Below are 20,004 nucleotides of genomic sequence, written 5' to 3'. Positions count from 1 at the left end.
AATTTCTACCCCCTCTGTTATTGATCGTATAAAACAGTTTTTTCATCTTCCTCAAAGTCGTGAACAGAAAAGGGAGAAACAAATTTTGATGTTTCACGGTAATAAAAAAAATACTGCCAAAACCGCATACGTAATTATACTTTTTCATTTTCATTTTTGGATCTACGACTTTTGATCGCTGTGTGTGGGAAAAAAGGTCGAGTTGGAGAAAAGCTCATTATTGAGAAGTATTTTTATAACTTCTGAGTGAAAAGTTTGCTGATGTAAAACTGCCCATTCAAGAAAATTTCACTTAAAAATTATAACACTGATCGATGTCAAAGTTGCGTTCCTGTAAACTTGCACACGACTAAAATATTGTGACGGCCCATCCTCTTGAAGCAAGTTTTGTTTAATCCCAGTAACCTTCCATCCGCTGCATTTTAGTTCGGGGATTCTAGTCGGTATAGTTTAGTCACGCAGAAAAACATATATTTGGTTTTGAGATAAAACCGAAATTTTTCACTGTGATCAGACGGCGCAAAAATGCCCTGACTTGCCGGACACAATGGGAATGTGCTGGGATGAAAATCCAAATTAAAACTTTGTATTAAGGCAAAAATAAATGGATCTCTCAAATTAACCGATGATATTAAACACTCTATCTAAAAGGTTTTGCACAACTTTCCTATGTATGCTTGTCAAATTTCGTTCAAGAATGACGGAAAATCATATTCATTTCTGTACTGGGGTTTTTCCATCCGTTTACCAGTAGTGCATGCGCAAAAACGCAGCATGCGCAGTTGGAAGCAACTAAAGCAACACACATGCAAATACCATCGCGAACGGATAAACTTAATTGTTTAAACATCTTGGGCGTTGCGTTTCAAACAACAGGTTGCAGCAGTCACAATATTTGGTGGGTTGTTTTCACCAGTTTTCACAAATATTTATTTCCGGAAGATACCATTCCAGGAATCATGTGCTGGCTTAGCCAAATCTTGTCAATCATTATCTATCCAATATCTGTCGTCACTTTCAAATATGAATTGAGTATTATTGCTTGAGAGTTAGTTTTTGGCCCCTCGCCAAAGCTGCCTGGCTGTTGTTGAGAGTTGTGTACGCAGACGAGTGAGTTTAATATTCGAATCAAACGGTATACCGTGCCAGATTCTTGTGGACTATGGAGGCACACTCGGAACACTTAACCAAACATTCGTTGGAAGTGATTCACTTGGAACACTCTCGGATAACATGTGGGAACAAACGCGTAGCAATGGTAAGGGTGTGCCAGTTGCACCTCGTTTCATGCTGTAGTCCAAACAAACATACAAACGTATAATCAGCACACGTGAGCCTTCGGGTGGACGGCAAATAACTAAATGTAAAATAGGTCCTCCATCTGTTGGGACTGTCGTTTGGCGGCCCACAGTGGATTGCATCACACTTCGAGGACGTATAACAGCGGTGTGCTAAGATCCGCTAAAGCCTGCTCTTCCGATACGGCTTATTTAAACCAATAAGGAATTTTGCCAAGCTTGGCACCCACGGGGGATTGTTGTTTGATTGGCAGCATGACGTATACAGCTCGCGTCGGGCTCCTGGTTTGGCCGTGCTGCCAGGTGGAGCAATTCTAGGAGCTGTGGTGTAACACCGAAAGCCGATTAAATCTGTAACGGCCTGCTGCAAGGGCGCCGTTTCGTGGCAGGCTTCACGTCTGAGGCCATATTCCTCGTCGTTGTCATGTAACCGGCGCGGCCGTACGCCTTGGGTAATGGTATTGGCAAATTTGGGCACAAGGAAGCATGGTTGTAAACGAAAGTGGTCGGAAAAAGTAAGGACGAGCGTGCTGTCACAGTGTATTACGACAGAGATGGCCAGCGTTCAGAACATCGCAGTTCACTGGCTTGTTGGTGACGACATGGTCGTAGAGTGGACCAGTTGACTGGCAGAGTTTCACGCAGGCGGTTTGCAAACGGTCCGCACAGTAGCGCCAACGTTTTTCCATCGTAGCAGCAGACCACTTAGTGCTATCGTGACCGTTCCGCAGACACACACTCCGCAAGTCAAACCGAGCGCTGGCCGCGATGGACAGTGGCGATGCGAGGGTGGCCGAACCGCTGTACGCACGGGACGCCGAGGCCGCGGACGGTGGCGCGTTCGCCAAGAAAAAGGAGGATCCCAAGTGGGTGCGAGTGATCGTCGTCTGCATCTACCTGTTCACGGTGTCGTTTGCCGCGCTGCTCCTATCGCTGTACTACATCTTCTTCTGGAGCCCAACCATCGAGCCGTACGAGGACGACAGTCCGGAGCGGTTAACGGCTTGCGACCAGGGTGACTAGTGACACGCGCACCATAGCGTCCGCTTCCCTGCTGCCAACAATCAATCAAACCAGCTGGCAACATCAACTAGATTAAGGTAAGATGCCATTAAGTTATCTGTTTCGCGGCGGCTTTGGAGTACGAACCCTCACTGGCTGCCCCGCACAATGTTACGCAATTCCCTTGTCGATTGGGGCTCGGGTGGTGGCAGCCCCGTGCCGAGCCTCGGTGGTCGTAATAGGATTAGTGGGGTGAAGTTACGCAAACGCAGAGGGATCTACCGAACCCAAACGGCAGGAGCGTTGAATACCGAGCCGAGATATTTTTACCACAAACGGGAACCCCGTTCAAGGCACATCAATCGAAAACCAAACAGGGGAAAAATAATTTACATTTGTTTGGTCGCTCGTAAAAGTTTAATATTCTTCCACCCGCCAATTGGCTGGGCGTTGGGCTATTTTCTATCCGTTCGAATACTTTCCCACATGTGTTTTTGTTCGCGCGGTTGAGTGGGGGTGTTCCTGACGGATGTAGTGCGCAATCCATATGCATTTCCAATTCAAATTTTATAGTGTTTCTCCCGATGAAAACTTTAATGCCACAAGTCACTCGTCGCGCCGAGCGAGGAGACGGCACGGAAACGCAAGCGAAAAACAAAAAAACAAACAACCGGGAAAACAACAACACCTCAACGAGGGAAAACGCGCATTTTCCGACGCGGGGTATTTGCGATGAGCAAAAAACTCTCGCCCGCTCTCTCCATTTTCCATTGCCGGATCCATAGGTCGCGCTCTTGTTGCGAGCATCACGGGTAAATCGGGCGAGCAATTTTCCACCGCCGAGTGGATGCTCTCTCGCAGATACAATGTTTTTCTTTCCATTCCACCGAGACTGCGGCAGTAAATTACACTGCTTGACAGTGGGTCGAGAGGAGTGCATCTGAAACCTCACACGAAGCGTTACGCTGCACAAAGTCGGGCGGAAGTGGGTGGTGTATGAGCTGTGAAAACGGAATATAAACGAAGGAAAACTTTAGAAAATAGTTAATTGATTCGCCATCAGCAAGCGTGTGTAGGATGAGTGAAACTCGCGCGAAGTCACGCTTCCTGTGAGTTTTGATGGCAGGAGAAGAAAGTGCAAAACCGCAGGTGCTCCAGTAGCAGCCAGTTCGACCTTGCATTCTGGAATTTCCGATTCGTTTGCTGTACAGCTGGAACGTTTTCACACCAATCCACCGTTTGCGGAGCTCCCATCAACTCAGTACCGCACGCACTGCTATAAAAGATAAAAAACACTGGAAGATCAATCCATATGCTGATGCCGCCTACCACACTCTCGTACAGCCGGACGTTCGCCATACCGTAAATGTAAATTTATTGCTGAACAACCGTACAACAGATACGTGCCGCCATCCACATCTCTCGCTCGTTGCTCTGTTTGAAGAGGTTGAGCTCGCACGTCGGTTTGTTGTTGTAATGGGTCAACACTTCCTCTGACCTCACTTCGAACTGTGGCCACCTCCGCCTTTTGTATTCTCCATTGATTGCTACGGTGCTAGGCAGGTCGCCTGGCATGCCTGAACGGCCTGCAAAAGCCCTACTTCCATTAGCGAAAGAACTAGAACTATAGAGCACACGTTCATGCGACTGCGTCGTCCTTCCTTCCGTCGGGGTTCCCCCGAAGTATCTTAACCTTAATTTATTTTCCTCTTACTCTACGCGTACCACGTCCTTGCTCCCTGACCACCTGTGCCGTTGCATTCGTGTGCGTGCCCTACCAAGGAAATTGTCCGCGAAAGTTGTTTTCCCCGGCAGCCCAATCCATCCCTTCGAAGGATATTTTTGTTAAGTTCTTCTAAAACACAATACAAAGTTGCTACAGTGTTTAAAGTCCTAAACTGTTAAGAAATATTCACTATAATCGGAAGAACTATACAGCCCGGTGCAGTCCACGCTTTCAGGGCACTGGCGGTGGAATGGGCAATAAAAATCAATAACCGTTCCCAAGTAAAAGCAATACACGTTCCCAACCTCGCAAACCAGGGTGTATAAATATCGACACAAAGCTGCCGTGGTAGTGTGGGGCTAATCGAATAGTGGTTCTTTCGCACACGGACGAGTTTCTTTATTCCCAGTGTATGCTTTTTTCCAACGGCCACAGTTCGCCATTACTTCCCCGTTAGATAGTGGAACGAAATCGAGCGGCGAGAGATGAAGATAGGCAGCGTTTTGACACAGTTTGACTGTTGAAGGTGGTATCGTACCGGATTGTTTTTGTTTTTCAATCGGCTCTCGCCTGCTCCACAGACAACCGGTACGACACGGTTAACGTGACACCATGAGCTACACGGTGGAGGAGAAGATAAAGCTCGCGGGCGAGGACTCCAAGGACAGGCTTTACGAGACGAAGCAGAACCAGAAGGCGATTCGCATCCTGACCGTCGCGGCCTACGTACTGTGCGTGTCGCTGGTGGCCATCATGCTGTCGTTGTACTACATCTTTTTCTGGGACCCAAGCACCAACCCGATGCAGCAGAAGACACAAACTATCGGTTGGTGTTTTTTTTTTTCATTGCAATGCTGACTACATTCAGGCCTGGCCGTGTGTTAACGGCAACAGTACTGAAGTGTGTCAATATACTGACCGGACCATGGGTTGAGGGAGCCATGCTCTACCAACAGAAGTTACCGAACCCAAATATGGCTAACAATCTTCTTGGGCCTTTTTGCTTGCAGATACCCTCATCATACCGGAACACCTGGCCATCCGGCTGGCCAATCGCAGCGAGGTTCCGGCGAACCGGTTTTTCCACAGTTTTTATCAACACCTGGTGCAGGACCGTATGGTGAAAATCAGAAAGGAGGTGCACATCACCGAGTCGGACAATCTGACGCAGCTCATCGAGCAGTACCATCAGCAGCAACAGCAGCAGAATCAGGAGCAACGACAACGGAAACAACGACGGAATGACCAGCTTACAGGAGAAACCAAACCACAGCTGCTGGGAGCTTACCGGGACTACCTGAAACCAGAGTCTCGACAACAGCAGCAGCACAGCGAACAACCAGAGCCACAGTCGCAGGATCCACCGGGGCGGGACGAAAACCAGGATGGATCGGTGGTTTCAGTGTCGATTCCGGACGAGGATGATGCCAGCGACGACTACGAGCAGAGCGGGAACTATCTACTGCTCTACTCCAACAACACCACCATCCAGCTGGATGCCGACGAGCCGGGTCAACAGGAGTAGTGAACCCGGGCGACGGTTGGGACACGCGTCGCCCACTCCAGGAAACCGGAAACATACAGGATAGAGTTCCACGGGAACCGCGCACAGTTTACAATATTTTAAATAGGCACGAACACTCCCTGCACCCACCCCAAAAAGCAGCGAGCACCAGCATGCAAATGCAACGAAGATGCACGAATGAATGATAAACACGAACCGACCGTGGTAGTAGTATTAAATCCGCTAAGCAGGGACTCTAAGCGAGAGCCGTACGGACGAGCCGTTGGCGTAGGCAACTGAGATATCTGGGACGGTTAGTTTTGAAATTCTCGCGCTCCATCCAACTGCAACATGCAGTCCGTTTAGCAATAGATTGTTTGAAACTCTGGAATTTTACTTATCACTCCATTCTATTTTCCCACAGCATGATTTGGTTACGTCCAAAGGCACCCGTAATTTATGTCAGGATTCTTTGAATCTCCTTTCCTACTGGCAATCGAGCCATAACTCAAACAAGTTATCTGTAGAATCTTTTGTCGAAATCAGTTTACTGGTATAGTGGTACAGAAAAACAGAAACTTCACCGAACCAAGGCCAGCCATTCCCGAAACAGGATTTTTTAAGAAACAAAGCTGGTGTGCAAAAATAAGCACAGCACGCATTTTGTCCGTAGATTTTATAAATTCACGCTTTGATTATCAGACGAGAAGAAAAGGCATAGCAAATGAAATGATTCGTACAAACGAATGTTGAGCAGGAAAATACCGAGCCAGCGGCAAATCACGAACCAAACCAAAAAAAAATCATCCATAAAGATACAAACACGTGTGGCACGCGGCATGACTGCGTGGTGTTGAAACTGTTGGATAAGTAACTTTGTGGCTTAAAAGTTTTACGTATACAACCTACAACCGGTACATGCTTTTCTCCCATCATGCCCTGGAAAACCACTGTATAAAGAATGAATCAGCGAACATCGCGAAACCCCATGTACCAGCGGAAGATTACGTCATCTCTTACACAGTTGCATATTTCATTAGAAGAATATATTATTTAGTGCGGATAACTACAGATATCGACTGTAAGTAGGGTTGCGAAAACATTGCTGTGTCGAAGCAACGAGTTGCTTCAAATGTACGCACGCAATCGTGGATCGTGTGCAACACTCGTTTAACCTATCATTGATCTTGTATCGCTGGGAAAAACTCGTCCCAGATCTTCTGCGTTGCTGGAAAATTTGGGATCGAATCTCTCTAACCCCCGGTCAAATGCGAACCAAACGTAAAGGAATGAAAAGGCAAATTTCGGTGCCGAGTAATGTATGTGCATTATGCTCAATATTCTTGGGTTGCAGGGTTTTATCAAGACTGGCTTGATTGCTGGCGTTCGGAATTGTTATTTAATAGTTTGGTTGTAGCAACAGCAAACTAGGTTTTGCAATAAGACACGCGGTGAACGATGGCTGCGCTGCGTCTCTGAAGTAGAGCTGTAGTAGATGAACGAGAAAGATATTATTATAACATGAGTAGATGCAACATATTGGCAAACCGTATTCAGTATTTGCTAAATAAAGGATTTCTTCGTTGAAACACTTTCGCACTACAGCAGGAATAAGTGGGCTGCCCTTCCTCGGTCGTTAAGTTTATCCGAAACCGGCAACCGGCTGTGTCGAAGCAACGAGTTGCTTCAACTGTACGTACGCAAACGTGGATCGTGTGCAACACTCGTTTAACCTATCATTGATCTTGTATCGCTGGGAAAAACTCGTCCCAGATCTTCTGCGTTGCTGGAAAATTTGGGATCGAATCTCTCTAACCCCCGGTCAAATGCCAGAACCAAACGTATAGGAATGAAAAGGCAAATTTCGGTGCCGAGTAATGTATGTGCATTATGCTCAATATTCTTGGGTTGCAGGGTTTTTATCAAGGGTGGCTTGATTGCTGGCGTTCGGAATTGTTATTTAATAGTTTGGTTGTAGCAACAGCAAACTAGGTTTTGCAATAAGACACGCGGTGAACGATGGCTGCGCTGCGTCTCTGAAGTAGAGCTGTAGTAGATGAACGAGAAAGATATTATTATAACATGAGTAGATGCAACATATTGGCAAACCGTATTCAGTATTTGCTAAATAAAGGATTTCTTCGTTGAAACACTTTCGCACTACAGCAGGAATAAGTGGGCTGCCCTTCCTCGGTCGTTAAGTTTATCCGAAACCGGCAACCGGCTGTGTCAAAGCAACGAGTTGCTTCAACTGTACGTACGCAAACGTGGATCGTGTGCAACACTCGTTTAACCTATCATTGATCTTGTATCGCTGGGAAAAACTCGTCCCAGATCTTCTGCGTTGCTGGAAAATTTGGGATCGAATCTCTCTAACCCCCGGTCAAATGCCAGAACCAAACGTATAGGAATGAAAAGGCAAATTTCGGTGCCGAGTAATGTATGTGCATTATGCTCAATATTCTTGGGTTGCAGGGTTTTTATCAAGGGTGGCTTGATTGCTGGCGTTCGGAATTGTTATTTAATAGTTTGGTTGTAGCAACAGCAAACTAGGTTTTGCAATAAGACATGCGGTGAACGATGGCTGCGCTGCGTCTCTGAAGTAGAGCTGTAGTAGATGAACGAGAAAGATATTATTATAACATGAGTAGATGCAACATATTGGCAAACCGTATTCAGTATTTGCTAAATAAAGGATTTCTTCGTTGAAACACTTTCGCACTACAGCAGGAATAAGTGGGCTGCCCTTCCTCGGTCGTTAAGTTTATCCGAAACCGGATTTATTTAGTTTGCTTAGTTTCAGATTGTTGCCAATTCAGGACATTAAAGCTTCGATTGCAATAGTTCGATGGACTTGAGGATTGAAAGATCCTACAAATACACACGCACACACAGGCACACAAAAATCACACCCAGCGAGCACTGCTAGTCAACACCATCGAGCTCATCCATAAGAACGTTATCGTCGATGATCTTCTTGAGGCATTCCTTCATCGACATGCGGTCCAGATTACACACCTCGCTGAAGCTGGCCTTGGTCAACTTGTTGGCCATTTTACGCATGCCCTCCTCTTTTATCTGCCTCCGGGAGGCCGCACGTGTCTGCAGATGGGCTCGGATTCGACTGGACTCCTCGGCTGCTAAGTTTTCCCCCGCAATCTCGCCATCGGCATCCTCTTCCTCATCTACGTCATCGTCCAGCCACTGATAATTGCCGTTTAAGCGAGAAGCTAACTTTTCTCCGCGCCCAGCAGTCTGCTCCTCTTGGTCAGTTTCGTCTTCGGGGGCGGTAGAATGTTGCTCCTGTAGAAGCTGTTTGACACTGGGCCGCCGGTGAGATTTAATTGCGAGATCCGGAAGCGAATGGAATGATCGTTTACTTCCTCCGTCCATTTTGGGTAGCTCGACCTTGCGCCCTATTCGGTGGGCATGTGACGTTTGCAGTGGCCTAATTTTCAGCTTCTTCAATGGTCTATCCTCCTCCATTTCGCCTTCATGAATATTTTCATCTTCATTCTCTGGCGATAATTCATCGTCAGTTTCCTCCACCTGATCTGGCATATCCCCGATATCCCGCTTTTTGCGCCTTGATTCAGCGTCCCCCGGTGCATCGGGTCCAAAGTCTATGTCGATCGGTGTATCCTCGGATTCGATGGAAGTGAAGGGACTTTTGCCAGTAACGGACTCCGAATCCTTCCACGTACTACTGTCAAGAAAGTCGTCCCCCAGGGACCAGCGTAGGTTGTCGTTTTCAATATCATACCGGCGACGCATGATAAAGATGCACGGTTTAGTTTTGATCTTCACGGGCAATACCGACTTGTACTGCAGGCCGATACTGTTGAAGCACTCGACGAACTCGATGATTTCGTGCGTCTGCGACAGAAGCCGCATCTTGTCCGAGTACTTGTCCCGCGCCTCGGTCAAAAGGTAGTCGAAGCGATGCAGCGTATCTTCACCAGGTACCAGGTTTTCTTCCTTGCTGTAGCTGTAGGTCAAATAACAAGAATAACGTGAAAACATATATCTTAGAGCACAGCACTATACAAAACACGCAACGATAAGAATTACTGTTATCATAATAATTACTTATTAAATGTTAGTAAGATATAGTAATACAAATCCCTGCCTTCTTTTTGTTGTGTAAATTAATGTGTAGGTAGGAATGCAATAGACCTCGAGGAGAGGATAGCGTGTGGAACCTCTGAGCATAGCCGTTCCTAAGAAATGAAAACGGCCAAAAATGCACAGCAAAGATAAAATAATGATAAATGGGTTAAAAATAGCTTAGCAAAATGTAAGTCTACAAATGTAGCATTTACTGTGGTATATGAAGCCGTACTCATCAGACTGTTGATGCATTTAGCTTGGTACGCTCGTTATCAGGCAAAATTATAAGATGATTGTGACATACGAAGTGGAACTACACAAAATAAAAGACGTGCGCAACCGAACTATCGAGGTGTTACCCGAGGTACCATAGTCATGTTTTCAAAACACATTATTTCCGCTATTATTTCTCATCTTTATGAAAACTTATAGTCCACGTAAAAGCCGAAAAGTTGATTAAAAATAAAATAAGCTTTCGTTAATCGTCGTTTAACGTAAATAAGAGGTAACTTACGTCCAGTCGGTTTTGATTTGGGTGAACCGAGACACGCCGCTTTGGGCCGATAGGTTATCGATGTGGACGGATACATTGCTTTCACCTGCGGCTAGTCGGTGGAATCTGTAAATTAGTGTGATTTGTGACCAGTTATACAATTTTCAACGATCTTACGACATTAATTCCGTTGAGCAAAGTACCTAGAGATGGCAACTCCGCCGGGATAGTTTGTCCCAGCCACCAGTAGCAAGAACATCGTCAGTAGGGCATTGCCGAACAGGTGGCCTATGCATACGAAAGAAAGAAACTTGTTCCAGAGCGATTTCTGTCGATTGATCCATCTGCAAGTGGACATCCATGTTGTTGAGTGATTGTCTATTTAAGGAGTAGCAGTTTAGGGCACTTACAATCGATTGCAGGCACAAGATGCGGCAACGTTGAACAGCGGAAAAACGTATATGATAAATCGCAGCTCCTTGTGTGGCAGGAAAGAAAACAACATCACAAATACAACCGCAGGCACGACCAGAGAGCGGATGCGCGTTTCGAAGTACAGTCCTAGAGGCACGAACACAATCGAGAGGCCCATGGCACGAGGAAGCGCGGAATAAAGGTACCACAGAAACGGAGAAGTACCCCAGTCGGAACTTTTGTTCTGGATGGTATTGAACCAGAACACCTCCGCCTCGGGCCACAGAAGCCGGCGCCAGAAGAAACTGTCCAGTGCGACGGTCAGCAGGACGAGCCCGATGCCAGCCGGGATCGCTGTGCGTAGAAACAGTGGCAGCGAGAGGCGTTTGTAGTAGAGATCGTAGAGCAGGTACAACCCAAGCAGCATGGCCAACTCGGCGCGGAAAATGATGATAGCCGCTCCGGAGCAGACGAGGAAGCGCTTAACGCTCCGATTGAGCCAGTAGTTGACAGCGAGCAGTACGAGCGGCAGGGCCATGATGTTCGGCAGCGGGCGGCTCATGTAGAACATGAAATGGAACTGCGTGACGGTGATCAACAGGTACCAGACGCTCACCGTTACGCCGAACTTTTGCAGGATGGTTATCTTCAGGCGGCTCCACGCAAAAACTACCGTTCCGGCGAGGGCAAAGCGTACTGCGTTGTAAACAAATGGTGCTGTTAGTAAATTTCCTCTCACTACCGTGCCGGCTCGCTAGAAACATACCGACGTACTGCATCCAGAATTTGTTGATTTCGAACAATTCCAGTAGCATCGCGATCGGGGTGGTGAGAAACGTGATGAAAAGCGGGCCCACGAACGTACGAGGCACTACACCGGGAAACTCGTGGTGGTCATACTGATGGTGTAAATAACAAGAGTAAATTAGTCAATGTATGGAGTTGATCCGTTCTCCTACACAGTTCTACCTACCTCGGTGAGATTCCAGCGGTGGTAAAGCAAATCGTGGATCGCTTGCAGGTTGAAGCTCTCCTCGACCTTAGTGAACGGCGTGTAAACACAGTGCGCAGCGGCGATCAGAAACACTAGTAACGACATCGTTGCGCTTCGATGGCCACTCTACTACCGACCAGTGTTACCGGTGCATGGATATAGAATCTCGTCGGGTCTAGGACGCAAGCCTATCGATCGCCGATCGCTGCAATCGCACGTTGTTGACCAGGACAGGATGGGCTGGCGAGAAAATAACAACGTTGCAGTGCGACCTGTTTGAATGATGGCGATCGTCTTGCAGCAGCAAAGAGCAAAACTGTCGCAAAAAGAGCGAAGTTATTTTTAATAGCAGATTCTAAAATAAGCCATAAGGGGGTCCCGCATCTTCTACGCAAACCGTACCACGCACCGGCAGTTAGAAAATGCGGGCCGGTAGGCACAGACTGCGCTGGCGGGCAAAGTTGCTTGAAGATGGTTGTAGCTGTGACGATTTGCTCCCTTTGTAGGGCACAATTGATCGTAATCCAGTTGTTACACTTTGTCTGGTTAGTCGCGCACACGTAGATCGTTGTGCAGGTTGGGACGAAGAAATTGAAAAAATATCCTCACACGTGCGCCGTACATGTTTTGTAGGTTTGATTGTTGTTGCTCACACAGGCCAAAGGACATACATATTCACTTCACGCAAGCAAACCAAATGGTTGATCAATCGAAGCACTCACCCTGATAGAAAACCACAATAGAGCCCGGCTTGCTGCATACACGGAGACGAGATCGGTGGGAGCGAACCCTAAAATAAACATCACAACAACATCAGCTCCCAGCTCCCAGCTCCCGTGGCTAGATGTTGTTGGTGTTGTCAACGTCAACTGACAGCAGTGCCGAAGCGCACGAAATGATTGACATTTCTTTGTTCGTTTGGTAACGGCCAAGGTGAATACAATAAGATAAGCTAGCCTCGTCGGGGCATCCATATTTTATGAATTTTTAGTAATGGATGTAGATTCATATGGTGACACGAAAAACCAATCGTTGGGAATTTCTAGCAGAAGTGGTGCCAAAAGAACCATCGGTTATCGCGGGGTTATATAGTGCTACTCACGATAACTAGAAACTGAATAAGGTAATTTTTGAAAAGGTATTTTATAGGAAACTGACGTCAATCTAATAAGGGTACCCGGTTGACAGAAATTCAAATTTTCTGCTGCTGTCATGTACTTCCAGCAAGAGTCCCAGCAACCTCCCAGCAAGTCAAAATTTGACGGATCGCCCATGTATTGCCGCACACATTTGCATTGGTTTGCTTGGTGGTGTGGGTGAGACTAGCTCGCGTGTAGATGTGTGTGTGTGTGTGTGTATGGTATATTCTACGAATGTGATATTTTCTTCTACCCGCAGAATGCTGCGGTGAAATCAAAACATTTGTTTTTGGAGAATTAAGTCATCGGATGTTTATTATTCGGATATTTGCGATCACACTGTTTTCAGACTTACCAGTGTTGAGTTCCGGCCTCTGCAGTGGACTTGCCGTCCCAGAAAGATCCAATTCTTAATAGCATATGCGATCCAGCTCATGCACCATTCGACGCATTCTTTAGCTTTGCTTTTCATTCCTAAAAGTAAAAAAAAGATAGAATGTTACTGATTTAAAGTACTTAGATTTCCATCATTTTCATACGTTTATTAGTTTGTTCTTACCTCAGCAGTATTAATGGCACGATCATAACACTTGATGCTCAATGCACTTGCGCCTGCACTCTGAGATTGCTATGACCAGAATGCGCAAATACCAGAATGCGCTGTGGTTGCTCCAACAAGAAACACACTCACATATCTCAAATACTATTCGTACGTAAGTACGTGCATACCCGAGTAACAAGAATATCCATGTTGCGCTATGAAAGGGGCGTTTTTCATGGTATCATCGGGCTCCTGATGGAACCTGCGAAATATGTAGGTTGCGTGACAAAAACGACGTGACGCGATGTTTTTTATACAATGCGCGATGTTTTAATGGAGGCGATGTTTTCAATATACATATTGTCATCATATACAAAGGAAAATTCCCAAGTCGTAATTTTATATTAAACGAACATTTTTTATTCAAATATATTTAAGCACTTTACAAACCGTTTGTTCACTTGGAGCCGCAAGCTTGGGACCGCAAAAATCAGCCATCTCCTTGCACCAAACTTTAATTCCACCGATGACACCGCGGTTGAGCTTCTGGTGCCGCTGCTGCTCGCGTTGAACTTTGGAAGAGAAAATGAACAAAAATTAGCATAGTTTGGATTCTTTCTGATTATAATTCATCTCAATAACGTTGACTTACCGAATATTAACGAAAATTGCCGTTATATTACTCTTTTCTTCACATTTTTGGTGAACTGCAATTTTACTCTGCAAGCGGTGGCAAAATCAAAACAACTCTGTTGACAACAGGCAAAACTGCCCAAGGCCTATAAAGCTGTAGGTTGGTTTACTTTGGATTGTTGACATTTGGTTCAAATTCATAAATGATTGTCAAAATAATATTTTATTTTTTCTTCATCGCTTGGTAATTATGAGCAGTGTTTGAAGTGATGATTGATATAAAACTGAACACATTGATTCTTTTTGATGCTCAATATTTGAATCTGGTTCACTTATTTCACTTTCAGTCACTCAAAAAAGTGTTTTTCAATTCTCCACCACACTTCTACGAATGAAAGTAATAGCTCGGTAGAATACCCATGTTTTTGACTTAATATTTTGTTTCTTTACATTATGAATCAAGATGAATCATGGTATGAGTGATGTATAGCGATTGTTTTGGTTTTTCGCATTCGCTGTAATCAATTAAGCCGTACACAAAGAACATCATAGCGTTACGTTGTCGATAGGCGGCTGTGCGAGCGATCGTTCTTACTCTCGCAACTGCTCAAGATAAAACAAGTGCAGTGCCAATTTTCAACCTATTCCCACTAGGCAAAAACTTGCATGCTAACTCCTAATTTTGTGTCACCTCGATTTTGCCCATACAAAATTGAGGAGTTTTGAGGAGTTTTGAGGAGTTTGAGCCACGGGCTTATGAGCGTGTGTGAGTGAGAACGTACAGCTCAGATCTATGCATGTGTTGGTGCGAACCATGGAATGTATGTATGTAGTAGTGATAAATGGTTTCTTTCGCTTGATTTCGCAAAATAAAAATTTCAGGCTCAAATTGGAAAAATTATGAAATATTTATTTAACACTCAAACAATGTTTTAAACACTTTTTACAAATACTCACGTATAATACTCTAGGAAGTAGAAGAATTCACGGGAACTGCTTATCGTTTCGGGTGTATGAAACTTCCGGACACAATAAGCCATCGCAAACATGCACTCGTCTATCCGGCGGGTCGATTTGGTTGTAATCGTCTAAAACTGGAGTAAGATTTCATTACGCTGCAACTGGTACGAAATGAATATCAGCATGCTTGTGCTTACCCTTTTTAACAAAGCCAGCATTGGCGACACCGATTGCGTCGGAACTTCCGACTCCGACTTTGCCTCCTCGGATGTAGTTTCCCCGGTCGCTTTGTCGGGTTCCTGAGATGCTGCTTTCCTGTGTTGAGTGTCTCCTTCGAACTGAAGATAACAATGTTCTGGAATCACTAAAAGGAATTACAGATCGGCAGAAACTAAAACAATTACCACGATTAGTTTTGCTTTCGCGTGTGTTCAACTCACTTCTTGTTGTGATACTGATCCGGCTTCTCGAACTTGTCATTTGCTCACTGACTTTCTTTCCACGCACGGTTCCACTAACACAGACAAATTTTTGAATCGCTGTGTCCAAACACGGGAAGTTACGTTTATACCACCCGGGTTAGATCCAACAGAACGTTGATTTATACAGATGAGCGGGACAGACGATGACGAGCTACATGCTAAAAAGAGATGGCATACTCGACATCTTGTGTGCAAAGACCGAAGTATGGGCCAAGAGGGATCGGGGGTGGGAAAACTTGTATGGTAACGGCTAAATTGACTAGTGGGTTGATCGAGTATATTTACTGAAGCAAGAAGTTCAAGAACTTCCTGCGAAATTTGATTTCGCCTGAGATGCGCGAGAGAAAGTCCCTTACTGCGTTTAACGCAGCAATACATAGAAAGTACTGACAGTTAAGAAAACTGATTTCACTGGTATTTAATATAACTCATTTTTTAAGAGCCTTCATCGTAGCCATGGTTAAATTTTGATATGATTCAATTCTCCGATTCAACTTCAGGATTTTTATGGTTTGAAATGTTTAACGTCATTTACCAAACCTACCCTGTTTAACACGCCTTGGTCCGAACCTGTCCGTGTTGCAGTTCTATCTGCAAGTATGGGTCCATCAGGGGTGGGATGGGGAAATTCCTCCTGATGCATCGCTTCGTCGCGGTGTTTTGTTCGCGATGTTGTGCTACCGCTTGCAAGTATAGACTCGCGGAGAGGAGCACTGGGGTAGCACTTTCATCGCCCGGGCGTTTTGTATGGAAAAAGTTGCACCTAAACCCGCCGTCGCGCAACTTTGTTCGTCGGGTATACGCGTATAACGACACAGTAAGCATTTGGCGATAGTTTGGTGTTGCATGGTTGCAAAGGATAGAATATACATAGGACGCATTCGCACCTTTTCTCTCCCTAAGAAAACGACACATCTCCCTAAGAAAACGAACGCACACATTCTCATTTCTAATCATAGAGTTAAGGGGGGGAGAAGTACAGATTTTTGGATGCGGGGACCCAAAATCAGGGTGAACTGACATTTGTCGTCAACCGGGTACCTTCTACTTTACAGGGTTTGCCTGAGTAGAAAACAAAACCGTATTACGTGAATCCGTGCCGTTGAAGAGATACATGCAACTGGTAACGTTGTAATAGCTATCTCTGGTAAAAGAGTAAATGAGGCCCCGGCCGCCATGTTTTCGATCGTGGCTACACCTCTTGTGGACGTTTAAACTGAATGTATGCAATTGGTGATACATTAATTCGTTAAATTCAACCTACGAGTATTTGAACCGTAGTGTGTACCGTTAATTTCGGCTACGCAATCAACCTAGCGGTGCGGTATGAGGGGGGCCCACGGGCCCCCCTTATTTCTCAAAACTATAACAAACTCTCTTTTTCGGTAGACCTAGCGCAGTCCGCTCGCTTCGCTCGCTGCGGGCGCGCCGCCGTTTCCAAATCATTTCTTCGGCTAAACTCATTGTTTCATGCTGTCCACCATGTGTGGTATAGTTTACTTACTAGTAACATGTGAAAGTATATTAACCCGCATTCAACCTCCACTGGGTGATTAGTTTAAACCGTTATGTTCTTTTAAGCGAACCGTTAGCGTTCAAAAATTCGAAACGAATGCATGTGTCGCGCTTTGCATAGCTTCAGGCGCTTAATGTGAACCAGCAGGAAGAGGAGAATCTAGCCCGGGGCCTCATTTACTCTTTTACCCTATCTCTTAATCTTTCTTACACGGCATGTTAAATGGATAAATGAGGCCCGGCCGAAATTTGCGTTTTCCTTGTGTTCCACATTTGCGCCTGAATGTATGCAATGCATGACTTTGATTTATTTTCGAATATTTGAACCCTGACAATTCGATTAAACGAACAAAACGTTTGAAACACATAAAGCTGTGAAAGTTGAATGCAGGGAAAATACTTCAAAATTAGCTACCTTGTAGATTATACTAAACAGAGTGGACAGCAAGTACTAAGCAGAGTGGACCGATGAGTTCATCCAAAGGTTTGAATTCGAAACGGCGATAGGTCTACTGAAAAACGGAGTTTGTTATACTTTTGTGAAATAAAAGGTGCCCGTGGGCACCAATGTTACCAAACGCTAGGATGATTGCGTAGCCGAATGTTAACGGTTCACACATTAATGCATTTATACATCATCCACTGCATACCCTTAGGTAGGTACCCTCTCACAAAATCGATACGAGCGCTATTTGTAGGAAGCTATTTCTTTTCTCTTGTGTCACAACAACCCCTAGTCAGACAAGGCCTCCTTCCAAAGAGAGTTACTGTGACCGAAAGACAGTATTGGTGGTCAGCCGTTCGTAATACCGGGTGGTGGCAGACTCAAGATTCGATCCCACACCTGTGGCGTTGTGATTGCTCGCGCTACCACTACCCCATAGACACCCTAGTCTTCTTCTTTTGAAAAGTTGGATACAAATATGTGTTCATAATGCGCATTTTTTAAACCTAGAACAAACCCGCTTCCAATCTGATAATTCTCTAATGAACTATAAAAATTCCCTATCAGTGTTTAACAATGTCCTCATAGATTTAACCGTACCCTTATTAGTTTTAAAGATTCAGTGTCTAAGTTGAGGGGTAGGGTCAACGTGTTTAAATTGTTGCAATTGCTGAGTCAACTTTAGCCTGAGCACTTAAGAATTAGTTAGCGAATTTGAAGGTATAGACAGTCAAATATGTAAGAAGTGAAATATGCTAACCATTGAATGTCGCTGCCTGAGCATGCACCTACCCATTTAAGGTTATCGACGTGACGTTTGATTTACGAGGTTTAGGTTTCCCTATGGCATTCATATCAAACAGCTCACCTCGTGTAGGCTGGATTCCCTGAGCCCATCCGTCCATTTCGGCACGTTCATTCAATAAGTCTTCGTCCACACAGCACACTGACAGCTCACGGCCAGAGACGATGTGCTAATTTTGATCACAGCATTTTCCATAGACGTACACAAGTTTTTTCGCCTACGGACACAACTGAAATGCACAGCGTATGCCCTAGCGAAGAGTAGTGAGCGAGCTTCCGGTGTTACGACGGAAGTCCACCGCCCCCCCCTCTAACGCAGCCGGAAATATCCATCGATGGTCGCACGTTGAGCGGTCCGGCATGTGCACTGGATGCAGGGAGCCTCTTGGTTTGGTATAGGTCTAGTTCTTAATATTTTCCATCTATCCCTATCTAACATATCTGCCCTCGATCAGGACAACCGGGACTTCTTCAATCCCCGCAATGTGCAGTTACGCCTCAACGAGTCATTCAATCACACGCCGGATAAAAAGCGCCGAACGTAACGATAATTGAAAAATTCAAATTTTCTAATACTTCCGGCGGTCCGCGTGCCACGGTGCGGCGACACCGGAAATGGGAAAAAAAGGCAACGTGTGCCACACGGCTGCCACAGGTTCCCTCTCCAGTGTTCGGCTACCAATTCAGTTTCAGCTGCTTCCTCGCCTGCTTCATGGCGAATTTAGACTATCAATTTCCTTCTACGAAGCACTATATGTATATTTCTTTAACTATAAAACCTTATATCTGAGAAACACAGGTGCCTAGTACCTCGTCCTTCAACTTGGTCGGTCACATAACAGTTTCCTTCCTTCTTTCAGGATCATCTGAGCGCCCGTGTATTTGTGGGTTTCCCTTTTTATCTTCCATAAAATTTTCCAGCCCACAATTGTCACCCTCGCCCAGTTTCGGCTTTTATTTTTACTTTTATCAAAATCGACGCAGCAGAAATGACGCGCAATGGCGTACTCGGGCGAACAAAACCTCCTCCGTACCCTTCTGGATCCCTTCCCGCTAGCTTTTCCACATATTTTCCACATGTTATCGAAACAGGACGGCCTCCTTTGCCAGCGACGTGCTCGGCGAAAACCACCGGGAACGTTTCGTCATTGTCATCCAGGATCATTTTTGAAACAGGCGTACACACGCACACGCCAGTCACACACGCACAGGATCGGCAGTCGAGCGTGATGATCACTGGAGAGGACGTAATCTGTTTCAGCTGCGGCAATGCTACAACAACCGCTTTCATTTTAGTTTCCTTCCTTCCCTTAGAACGTCGTTCCAGAATGACGTATAACTCAGCGCTTGTGCGTGTGTGTACGTGCGTATGGGTATGCTTCGACAGGAAGGGAGGATGCAGGCTGCTGTTGCCTGGATTCCTTCGTCTGTGAACCGGTCACGTGCGTTTGTATGCGTTCCCATGTTGTAGCTACTTGGTTTTCCATACCGACGATGTCTTTGAATCTCTGACTGCTGGCCGGAAAACTGCTACCCTTTTGGGTCGCCTGTGTGTGTGTTTGTGTCCACTTTTTTAAATCGCTTGCCCCCGCTCTCGTCCTTTCCAGTATTCACGCATCTGAAAATGTAGCACGCTGGATACCCGCTGTATCTGGTGGATGCTCGGTTCAACGTTCTTACTAGAACGACTCAGTAGTGTTTCGACAGTATTGCTGACTTGTTTCAGTTTTTATTTTCGTTTTGGGCTTCGGAGCTTTTATATATTAATTTAATACGTTATACGACGCGTGCCTTCTCTTCTTGTGGTTTGCCTTTTTCTGCCGTGTCTTCTTCATTTTCTAGTATCCTACCCTGTTACATTTAAAATACTGCTTTGATTTGCACACACGAACACATACTTGCTCTCCCTGTGCTGTTTCTTTCTCCCCCACTTTTTCCTGCTTT

General features: G+C 45.5%; 2 protein-coding genes across 2 annotated transcripts; one reads left to right on the top strand and one right to left on the bottom strand.

The window, feature by feature from the left end:
• The first annotated feature begins 4,638 nt into the window (after window positions 1–4,638).
• Window positions 4,639–5,551, top strand: LOC131290621 (uncharacterized). Its single transcript, XM_058319784.1, has 2 exons — window positions 4,639–4,852; window positions 5,037–5,551. The coding sequence occupies exons 1-2, from the start codon at window positions 4,639–4,641 to the stop codon at window positions 5,549–5,551; spliced, it is 729 nt and encodes a 242-aa protein (XP_058175767.1).
• A 2,757-nt stretch (window positions 5,552–8,308) lies between these two features.
• Window positions 8,309–11,812, bottom strand: LOC131290715 (probable Dol-P-Man:Man(7)GlcNAc(2)-PP-Dol alpha-1,6-mannosyltransferase). The gene is made up of 6 exons (XM_058319881.1): window positions 11,521–11,812; window positions 11,314–11,446; window positions 10,544–11,243; window positions 10,337–10,477; window positions 10,155–10,259; window positions 8,309–9,518 (listed from the first exon to the last, which is right to left on the bottom strand). Exons 1-6 carry the CDS (start codon window positions 11,644–11,646, stop codon window positions 8,456–8,458), a joined length of 2,268 nt encoding a protein of 755 aa, XP_058175864.1. The 5' UTR covers window positions 11,647–11,812; the 3' UTR covers window positions 8,309–8,455.
• Window positions 11,813–20,004: the final 8,192 nt, after the last annotated feature.

This window comes from Anopheles ziemanni, chromosome X, assembly GCF_943734765.1.
Source record: "Anopheles ziemanni chromosome X, idAnoZiCoDA_A2_x.2, whole genome shotgun sequence".
Taxonomy (NCBI): domain Eukaryota; kingdom Metazoa; phylum Arthropoda; class Insecta; order Diptera; family Culicidae; genus Anopheles; species Anopheles ziemanni.
Note: the sequence above shows the minus strand (reverse complement) of the source record. Positions and strands in the feature narration are given on the sequence as shown.

Excerpts from the sequence above, each read along its gene's own strand:
- LOC131290621 (XM_058319784.1), top strand. The coding sequence starts at position 4,639 with ATGAGCTACACGGTGGAGGAGAAGATAAAGCTCGCGGGCGAGGACTCC. Across the intron at positions 4,853-5,036 it reads GCAGAAGACACAAACTATCG|ATACCCTCATCATACCGGAA; the intron begins GTTGGTGTTTTT and ends TTTTGCTTGCAG.
- LOC131290715 (XM_058319881.1), bottom strand. The coding sequence starts at position 11,646 with ATGTCGTTACTAGTGTTTCTGATCGCCGCTGCGCACTGTGTTTACACG. Across the intron at positions 11,447-11,520 it reads ACCGCTGGAATCTCACCGAG|TATGACCACCACGAGTTTCC; the intron begins GTAGGTAGAACT and ends TTACACCATCAG. Across the intron at positions 10,478-10,543 it reads TCTTGTGCCTGCAATCGATT|ATGGATCAATCGACAGAAAT; the intron begins GTAAGTGCCCTA and ends GTCCACTTGCAG.